This window comes from Cervus canadensis, chromosome 1 (assembly GCF_019320065.1).
Source record: "Cervus canadensis isolate Bull #8, Minnesota chromosome 1, ASM1932006v1, whole genome shotgun sequence".
NCBI lineage: Eukaryota > Metazoa > Chordata > Mammalia > Artiodactyla > Cervidae > Cervus > Cervus canadensis.
In genome coordinates, this window is record NC_057386.1 from 39,442,240 (window position 1) to 39,452,954 (window position 10,715).

The 10,715-nt window shown below is 45.6% G+C and overlaps 1 protein-coding gene across 6 annotated transcripts in view; it reads left to right on the forward strand.

Annotated features, from left to right (window-relative positions):
* Positions 1-10,715, forward strand: part of SSH2 (slingshot protein phosphatase 2) — a 229,263-nt gene that overhangs the window by 210,401 nt on the left and 8,147 nt on the right. For all 6 annotated transcript variants that reach the window (XM_043478968.1, XM_043478939.1, XM_043478928.1 and 3 more), the window contains one exon: positions 8,862-9,696. In XM_043478968.1, the coding sequence (XP_043334903.1) occupies positions 8,862-9,696 (835 nt within the window). The remainder of the gene's footprint in view (positions 1-8,861; positions 9,697-10,715) is intronic.

Genomic DNA, 10,715 nt, shown 5'->3' on the forward strand with positions numbered 1-10,715 from the left:
TCTTGGAAAGAATTTGGCCTGTTGTTTTAAAACGAGTACCTCCTGCTGCTTTGGACTTTTTTTTCCCCAGTGCTTGCTTTCAGTGAGCCTTCTCCAGTCATTTCAGTCGTGGAACAAATCAGTAAAATTGGGATATAAGTAATCCATGTGAGGTATGAAGTTACTTCCCAGAAATAACTCTTGTTTTCTTTTTTAAGATCTTTCAGTCCAATGTTATATATGTTTTGCAGAAATAGAGAAAATTACAAAGGGAGAAGTCATTTATAAACTCAATACCCACAGACAGCAGTTGACATTATCTTATCTGTGTCTCTAGGTCTTTTCCCACATATATTGATGGATGTATTTTTCTTTTTTTTACAAAACCTGTTTTTCAGCCTTACCTCTTCACTCCGTATTGGGCCTTTTTTTTTTTTTTTTATCTGTAGCAGCATTTATGGAGCACTTACACTTAACTGTCACTGTTCCTCCCACCCACAGCTTTATTAAGATGTCCATTGTATTGATTTCATAAATTTATATATTGCAAACTGATTCAACCATGTCTTAGCCAGCACCTCCATCCCCTTACATAATTACCTTTTCTTTTTTGTGGTAGGACTGTTTAAGATCCCTGTTAGCAACATTCTGTGTTGTTGTTACTCAGTTGCCAGGTCGGGTCTGACTCAGGGATGCCATGGACTGCAGCACACCAGCCTCCTCTGTCTTCCACTGTCTCCCAGAATTTGCTCATATTCATGTCCATTGAGTCGGTGATGCCATCCACCATCTCATCTTTTGCCTTCAGTCTTTCCCAGCATCAGGGTCTTTTCCAATGAATCTGCTGTTTGCATCAGATGGCCAAAGTATTGGAGCTTCAGCAACAGTCTTTTCAGTGAATATTCAGGGTTGATTTCCTCTAGGATTGACTGGTTTAATCTCCTTGCATCCAAAGGACTCTCAAGAGTCTTCTCCAGCACCACAATTCGAAAACATCAATTCAAGTATATAATACAGTATTATTAGCTATAATCACTATGCTGTACATTAGATCCTCAGAACTTGAGAATCTCACCACTGGACATTTGTGGTCTTTGTCCGTCATCTCCCCACCACCCCCTCCCCCTACTCATCCTCTGGTAACAACCACTCTCCACCACTCTCTTTCTCCGAGTTTGACTTGTGTAAGAGGTACTGTACAGTATTTGTATTTCTCTGTCTACCCAGAACTAGGTCTTGAATATCTTCCTATATCAATAAGAACTGGCTGTTTCCACAATAATTCAGCAATTGATGAGTTATTAATTTTGCTACATTATTTATTACCCCTTTAGTGGGGGTGGTGAAAACCACCTTCAGCAGATTTCAGGAAAAGGATTGAGATAGTAAACTGAATTCAAGGGTCAGTTTCCTGAGATGCCACGTGCTGGAGTTCTGTGGAGTGCTATGTTTTGCTGTGTTTTCCCCCGCATGTTCTGGGTGGTTTGTTCAGGTGAAGGCACAGCTGCCTAGAAGCAGGCGGAGCTGATGCCAGAGTTCGACTCCAGTGAGTCTCATGACTTGGTCTTGACTCTTGAATCTGGGCTGTGTTTCCCCTGATGTTAAAATGTTAAGTAGCCTCCCAGCCTATCCCGGCCAAAGGACCACCCTCCCACCCCCATGGTATTGTGAACATGTGGCCAGAGCACTATGGTTTCCACTAAAAACCCTGCCCACTTACTCAGTTCTTGGCATGATTTCATCCAAGCCGTTCTCTTAGGAGGCTGGGAGGATACTGAAGTCCTCCACTTAAAAAGAATTTATAGGTCTTTGGGGCCAGATTTTGATGACATTTTTAGGTCAGATCAGAAGATAGGGGACAGAGCAGTTCTTTTTGGCACAAGAAAGAGGTATCTGAGGGTTGAATGACGCATAAATATTGTATATTCCCAGACGCACACATGACAGATATTAGGCAGTGTCCTCACGTGACCCATCGAGAGGAAGAACACTCTGTGTCCTGCCAATTTCAGTATTTATTCTGGAATCCCAGGCTACTGCAAGCTGTTAGATTGGGTTTTTCTAGCATATGTAGTTTTTCTTATATGTTAAAGGAATTGCAGAAAAATCTCGGGTGAGGATAGGAAGGGCAGGATTAACCCACACATCCACCCTGCCTCTTCCCTTTCCCTCTTGGTTGCATACTGCCTTTCTGGTCTTGATTCACAGAGGGAAGGGCAAGCCCTGGGGAGTGAGGAAACCACAGAATTTTGCGTCAGTAGATCTGGTTTCCGTTCCTGGTTCACCCCCTTGTTGCAGCTTTGAGAAGTTAATTCCCAGTTCTCATCCTCACCTGATCCTATCTATAAAATGAAAACCAAGAGACCTAGCTCACAGTGTTACGGTAAATAAAAGTGTGTATAATGTATAATATGTACTGTTAAGGGTTATTCAGATGTGATTCTCATCACGTGCTTCCTGCAGGGCTACCCAGACAATACACATGCATGTGCCATTTATTTCCTCCAACTACTGCCTCCCACCACCCACAGACACACTCACTCCACTTGAAACTGGAATGGAAGTGTCCTGGAATTGTCTGTATTGTGATGTTTCCTGAATTTTAAAAACTGAAGTCTGGTGCTGGGGTGTCACTTAGGTGACTTTCAGCTGCAAGTAATAGACGGTCTCCATCAGTTGGGAGTCTCAACAAGCAGCAGCATACTCAGATTCGGATTCTATGAGGAAGACTTTTTAAAGGGACTATTTACAAAAGCGTTAAGACTGTAGTTGAATCAAGGAACTGGTATCAGCAGAGCTGTTTGGTAATAGCTTCTGGGCCCAGAGTCGGGGGAGCAGTTACTAGAACCTGGAAGAAGACTCCTGGAGAAAAGACCCCATCAGAGAGGCAGCAGCCTTCAGTCAGGGGCTCCAGCCAGCCAAAGTGGCCCTGCGGGGAAGAAGCTAGGAGAACAGTGGCCTGCCTCCACTCTCCTCCCTCCAGTCTCCTGCTGGGACTCCCCATCAGCTAAACCCTGCTGAAGTCAGGAGACAAAGGGCCAGTCGAGAGGAGTCAGGTCAGTCTCCAGGGCAGAGAGTGAGGTGGAAAGTGGATCAGTTGAAGAGTGGATCAGCAGGAGCACACACTGGATACCCTGCCCAATGCCCAGCTGTAGGTAGTTTAGAAAGATTTACCATCTCTTGTAGCAGGAAGCACCAAAGTAGACTGTATAATGGCTTGGGGTAGCATAGAGGACGTCGGTCGGTGCTCTCTTACTGCTCTCCTTTCCCTGGCTAATGGCTTGGTCCTTGAATTTGCCTTATGACTCCAGATAGGTGCCACATTTCTAGGCATCTCCCTAGAAGTTCCACAGCATCTGGCTGAAAGAATGGGCATTTCAACCAGAGGGGAAGACCTTTTGCAGAAGCTCCCCAGCAGTCTGCCACCCACTCCACCCTCCACAGGACCATTGACCAGAACTGGGTCATACTCCTAAAACTAATCACTGACTAGGAAAATAGAATTTCCTGGCCTGGTTAAAACAAACGCACACGGAATTCCCTGGCAGTCCAGTGGTTACTGCTCCCTCGCTCTTACTGCTGTGGCCCAGGCTGAAGCCCTGGTCGGGGAACAGAGATCTCACAAGCCACGTGGCCAAAAGAATAAAATAAATTCACATTCACCGTCTGGTGTTAGGGAAGTAGCACATTGCCTGAACCGGTGGGACTTGAACACTCAAACCAACTTGGGCCTCTGCCAGTTAGGAAGAAGAGTGGGAGTGCCTCCTGGGTATGTAGCTGCTGGGGTCCTCAGGCTGTGATGTATTGTCAGGAATCAGCACTTGTAAAGCTACCTGCCAAGCCGACTGCTGAGTGGGTTGGGCCTCAGAGAAGCTTGCTTACCCAGCCCCAGAGAACTGCTTCAGGGTCTGTATGCTTAGAAGAGCAAAGAAGGAGGAGCCCCAGAGGCCTGTGACTGTCTGAAGCTCTGCCAAGCCTTGTGGTTCAGTAACCCAAGAGAGGAAAGTCCTTGGGAAAATCCCGAGGACTCACTGTATCTGCAGAGAAATTCCATTTCCTGTCCAGGCACTCAGACATCTTGTGTTTCACATCTTCTCCCAGGAAGCATGCTGTGGTTTTCCCACAGAACTAGCGCCCTGATCCTGGCATTGTCAAGCCCCATTGGTTGTCTAGAGTGGCGCAGGGTGCTTAACTTGAGAGGGCAACCCTCTGTTGGAGGGTATTAGCTTGGCACTTCGACCTCTTGGCAGAAAAGAAGTTTAACAAAGTGACAGTAGGCCCCTGTAGTGATTTATGAGGTGGTTACAGTCTCTTAATCAGGATATGAGAATGTAGACCAAACAGTGAGAGCCCCTGTGAAATTCAAGGGACTTTTTGCATCTTTTAGTCTGTCTTTAAGCCTGAGGAAGGCTAATATTTCATATTCTTCTTTAGATCTGAAAGTGAGGATATTTATCACAAAGGTACTGATACTGTTCATATCTAATTTTATGTTTTCTGTTGTTACAGCTAGGGGATAGGAGTGATGCAGGAGGAGGGGTATGTGTGTGTGTGTGTGTGTGTGTGTGTGTGTTGAAACCCTCCATTAAGCTACCAGCAACCCTGTTTGTTATCTTGGACTCTGATCGTTGAGGTATCTGGCAGATTTATGTTCCATTCGACAGGTTCAGCTTTCATGTATCTGCAAGCTGGACCATGTGTCTGAGATATTAGGTTCCAGCATCTAAGGCGCGAGGAGGAAGAACTGGATGGTGGCCATGGAGAGTCTGTGGCATGTCCTCATAGGTGTTTTGATTCTTTGAATGTCCCTGTCACCAGGACCAGAGAAAATAAAGCTGTCTTTGCTGGTGGAGACGTTAGTCTAGTTAGCTGGCACACAGTGGTCAGCCAGCAGGAGGGAAGCTGAGAAGGAGAGAACAGGCACTCCTGGCCAGCTGACAGCCGATCACAAGTGAAGTTTAAAGGATTTTCTTAATAGCGTTTCAGTGAAACAATCTTAGAGCATTTAGGACCACGCACAGCTCAGACGATGCTCAGCTGATGCTTTCTTTCTCTCTTCCTTCTCCTCTTCTCTGCAGACTGCCTAATGCCCTGAGAAGTGACCATACTCCTTTTTTAGCAGTATTTTCCTCTACATAACTTTCTCAGAGTTGGTATTTCACCAAACATGTAACAATAAGAGGCTTCCCAGGTGGCACAGTGGTGAAGAATCTGCCTGCCAATGCAGGAGGCAGAAGAGATGCGGATTCGATCCCTGGGTCGGGAAGAAATAATTCCCTGGAGTAGGAAATGGCAGTCCACTCCAGTATTCTTGCCTGGAGAATCCCATGGACAGGGGAGCCTGGTAGGCTACAGTCCACGGGGTCACAAAAGAGTTGGACACGACTGAGCGACTAACAGTAAGAAAAAGTGGAGGCAAGAGAATGGGATATCATATGCATCCTGTCGTTTAGATTTCCTTCTTGCTCATTTACTAAGTAAAAGGCCAAATTCCTACCCAGAATGACCCAGTCATTTCGCATGTCAGTATGTTTATGTGAGTCCAAATTCAGGTCAGAGGCCACTCAGGGAGGAAAAGAACCTGAGACTTGGTTGCATCATACAGGCCACAAACAAGCTATGAAGTTCTTTTTGACCTTATTTACTTGCTGCCTGGGGCTTCCCTGGTGGCTCAGATGGTAAGGAATCTGCCTGCAATGCGGGAGACCTGGGTTCGATCCCTCGGTCAGGAAGATCCCTTGGAGAAGGGACTGGCTACTACCCACTGCAGTGTTCTTGCCTACTTGAGAATTCCATGGACAGAGGAGCCTGGCTGGCTACAGTCCATGGGGTCACAAAGAGTCGGACACAACTGAGCAACCACCACTTATTCACTTTTTACTTCCTGCCTACCTGGAGCATCAGCTGAGTATAAATGCTAACAGTTTAAAGTAACAAATATGATCTAATGTCTTATATCTATCCCTACTGATGCAGTATTAGAATAAACTGGCTTGGGAAGAGGCTTCACTGGGAGGCAGTGTAGTGTTACTGAGTAAAATTAACAATGCACACGGGCACTATGACCCACCTTTTCCCCTCCTACATATAAACACCTTTGAGAAACCAAACTGCACCAGGCACAAGAATGTCCATAGCAATGTTGTCTGTAATCGTTTGTAGCCCAAAACTGCTGGTCTGCAGGGCAGATAAATAAATTGTGGCTTACTCTCTACACTATAAAATTACAGCTACATCGATGAATCTTAAAAACATGTTAAGCCCCCCCAAAAAAGTTGTAGAAGAATACACAATATGATTTCATTTATGTAAAATTCAAAACGTGCAAACCAAGCTGTGTATTGTCAGAACAAAATGTGATGACACAATAAGGAAAAAGGAGGGTGTGATCAGCACAAAATTCAGGTCACTGGTTACTGACCTCTCCGCTGGGAGGATGAGAAAGGGCCACATGGAATAACAGCGCATCAAAGGCCGTGCCTTGACTGCCAGAGACCCACCTGCCACTCTCCCTGCAGGTCCTACTGAAAAAATGAAAAAGGCGGCAGAATCAGACTTATTTTTGGATCAGGATTTTTCTCTCTTTTACAGGAGGTGTCAGTATAATTCCAGAGCTCTGACCCAGTATTTTCTGATGATTATCTTCTGCAGGAAGGGAAGGAAATCCCTGCTGGGTAAAGCAGCTATGATGTCAGCCACTTCCTCTGAGACTGGCCCTGTGTGTGCCTGTTAGCATAACATCCGTCTCTCATTGGTTAGTGACTTAGAAGCAGGTCTTTAGAAACATCCTTTGAAGGGTTCTCAGGACCAGGAAGATAACAGTTGCCTGGTGACATAAGCTGTTGTTTATTATCAGGGTGAGAACAGCTCCTCCCAGAGATAACCTTCCCACTGATCTGTCTGCATCACAGGAGTCATCCCACCATAGTGGCTGAGAGGACTTGGTACCAGTTTGAACATCCTCATGATAGGTGAAGAACAGAAACTGGAGAACACAGTCATTATTTAGGTCAGGAAGCAGGGTGTCTCGATTAAAAAGAAGAAACTTTAAAGCACAGGGGTATCTGTCGGTCACAAAGGCCCCACCTATCCAACCAGTTCGCTGCCCCCCCCCCCCCCCCACGCGTTGGGGATGTGTGATATGTTGTCTCCTCCTAGGGGTGGCTGGAGTTCATGCACCTTGGAAAGGGTGAAAAGCCTACCTCACAGCCAGCTAATTGATTATAGCTGTCTTCATAAACAAATTGACCTGCTCCCTACCCGGAAAAGCACCCTTCTGCTGGGCAGGCCTGATGAGTCAGAGAGAGCCCCACCCCAGCAGCCAACAGGCGGGGGAGCTGAGAGCAGGTGCAGAGCTGAGAACAAACAGGGGTTCACATTAGTGCAGGCGCATGACTCGGCAGAGATTCACAGGCGGCCGAGGCAGGTATGGCCCTGAGCCCTGAGTAAGCTGTCCTGGGCTGTTTCCCATTCCACCCTGAGGTGAAGTAACTCTTCATCCGCCTGTGAGTTGTGGAAACCGCACCCCCAAATGCCACATTTGGCGGCCTGTTCCCTGGGCCAGCCACAGGGCCACCTTCCTCTTTTTGATTGGAGCCTTGGGAACTGTGCTTCCTTATTAGAATGGGCTTTGAAATGAGATCTCATCAGACCTCCTCTCCACAAAATCAACCACAGGGTGGATGTGTGTGTAGTCTTTTTGGCTTACCTCCTTTTCCGGGGTCACTTTAGCTTGGTGATTTTTATCCAAAGATCCTTATGAAAGGGGCCTGTACTTTATGCTTATCCTCTTCCTGTCTGTTACCATCTTTCATCTCCAGATTTACTAGCCTCATCTTTGCCACCACAGTGAAATCTCCGGGTCTTAACCATTGCAACACGAGGGACCTCCCTCATCTTCGCTTTCTAATTCAAGAAAGACTGTCAAAAAAAAAAAAAGAAAGAAAGACTGTCACCCTCCTCACCCTTCCACATCAGTGATTACTCCTCTGTCAGCTCTTTATCTCATATGAGGACCTATACTGGGCTCCATTAAAGCGTTTCTCTTTGTTTTAGTTGGATGCTGTTTTGTTTTAGTTTTTCCCCCCAGTTATTAATACTAAACATGCTCATTTTTAATTCACAAATTATAGACATACTACAGAGTGTAGAATGTAAAGCCCTCGCCCAAAGTGAAAGCCCTGCCTTCCTCAAAATAAACACTGTTACCAGTTTAATGATGCTCCTCCAAATATTTTCCTACATTTATTCTGACATGGGAACTAACTGTTCCAAGCGTGTTCAACATGCTTTTCACTTAATAATACACCTTGGACATCGTTCCATTGATATACTGACTGTTTCTAATAGCCTCGTAGCATGCCAAGTGTATGGACTGTAATTTAAATAAATTTTTTTGATGCCATAGTGTTAGAGTAAACATCCATATATATATAGCTTTGTGCACTTATGTAGTAGTATTTCTCAAAGTAAAAATTTTAAAGGGAGAGTTGCTGGTGAAAGGGTTAAACTTTGAGAGCTATTGCCAGATTTCATTCTTTGAAATTCTACAGTTCACACTCCTACCAACCCTGTATCATGAGAGTGCTAGTTTGGCCAAACCATCATCAACACTGACTGTTAACAACCATCTCAGCTCTTGTAAGTCCAGTCGTAAAAAGTCCGATCTCATATTCGTTTGTTTTTGTTGTTTTGCTTTGTTTATGTTGTTTGCTATTAGTGACATTGAGCCTCTTTTCAACTGTTGATTGTCTACTCCTACTGGGCATTAACAGAGCATCTTGCAGGATAAGATTTACGTTTCTGTGGGAGCGGTTTCCTAGGAGGGTATTGATTGTTTCCACAAGTCAGAGTAAGGCATTTCCTATGTGTGTCCTCCACAGCAAACAGCGGCACAACAAACTCTGGAGATCGCATTCAGATAGTGACCTCTCGGACCACCACGAACCCATCTGCAAACCAGGACTGGAACTCAACAAAAAGGAGATCACCACCTCAGCAGACCAGATTGCTGAGGTGAAGACCATGGAGAGCCACCCGCCCATCCCTCCCGTCTTTGTGGGACACGTGGTCCCGCAGGATGAGAATCAGAAAGGCCTGTGCACCAAAGAAAGAATGATCTGCTTGGAGTTTACTTCTCGGGAATTTCATGCCGGACAGATTGAAGATGAATTAAACCTAAATGACATCAATGGATGCTCATCAGGGTGTTGTCTCAATGAACCGAAATTCCCTCTTGACAACTGCCATGCATCCAAAGCCTTAATCCAACCTGGACAGGACCCAGAAATGGCCCACAAGTTCCCAGACTTAACCGTGGAAGATCTGGAGACGGACGCGCTGAAAGCAGACATGAACGTCCACCTGCTGCCCATGGAAGAGCTGACATCCCGCCTGAAAGATCTGCCCATGTCCCCGGATCCCGAGTCACCGAGCCCCCAGCCCAGCTGCCAGGCTGCAGGCTCAGATTTCAGTGGAGATCGCATTGACTTTTTCAGCGCGCTAGAGAAGTTTGTAGAGCTTTCCCAAGAAACCCGGTCCCGATCTTTTTCTCATTCAAGGATGGAGGAAGTGGGTGGAGGAAGGAGCGAGAGCTATCGACTGTCAGTGGTGGAAGCAGCCCCTTCCGAAGCAACCACTGATGACCAGAGAAGCAGCTCGTTGAGTAATACTCCCCACGCATCCGAGGAGTCTTCAGTAGATGAAGAGCAGTCAAAGGTAAAGACTCTCTCTATGGTTCTGTCCCTACTGATGTTCTCTGTGAAGACAAATATTTGGGATTCTGCTCCGTTCAGTCTATTTTTGATGTTGATAAAGACTGAAGAAGGCGATATGGGAGAGACAGTCTGGCTAGGACTTTCTGGGAAAACTTAGGGTTTAAATATAGTCATATTTTTAAAATCAGTGGCATTTTAAGGAATTTATCTTTCTAGGCTTTTGGTGTCATTGGAAGCATTTCTGAAAGGGGATGAGGGAAGAAGGGATTAGCCAAAATGCATGTCCTCCCAGAACAAGGAGAGGTCCCTCCTGGGCCTCTGCAGTTCAGATCAAATCTCAACCAGCAGGGAGGTGCCAGGGCCTCACCTGCTGCCTGAGTGAGACCCGTCTCTCTGAGAGGATGGATTTGTTTGGGGAAATTCTTTCTACCTCAGAAAATTCAAAGACTGGATATATGTTAATAGTGGTTGGAGTAGCAGCTAATTCCCATGATGAGTTCTTGCTATTGAAAATGTGTCTGAATTGTTCCTCATCTTGCCACCCTGTGGTGTTCGAGAATTGAGAGATGGTTTGAGGAAATAATTTAAGAGCAGACAGAATCCCAAGATTCTTCTCAGTGGCTCATGAATTCTCATGAGTTCCTGTGAGCCATCTCAGACCAGGGGGACAGTTACTATGTGTCAGCAGTTCTAAGACTCACATTAATTATTATTCTCATTTTGACTTTTGAAATTGGGTGGTATCTTAAAAACAACGGTATCTTAGATTGATAATGGGAAGTAAATGGTGATCAATTTGCTTTAACATAAGTGAAGTCCTTTAATGATTTCAGCGGAGCCCACTGAACTCTTGACATCTCCTGATGTCCGCCTACTTATATTTACCACCTCGTGCACTCCTCATCTGTCTTCTCTCTTCTTAACCAACCCAGGGCAGTTGTTGCCTCTGCTTCTGTCTTCTCTTCTCCCCCAAAGTTATGCCTCTATTTTATTTCTACCGGGAGACCAGAATGCCCAAGC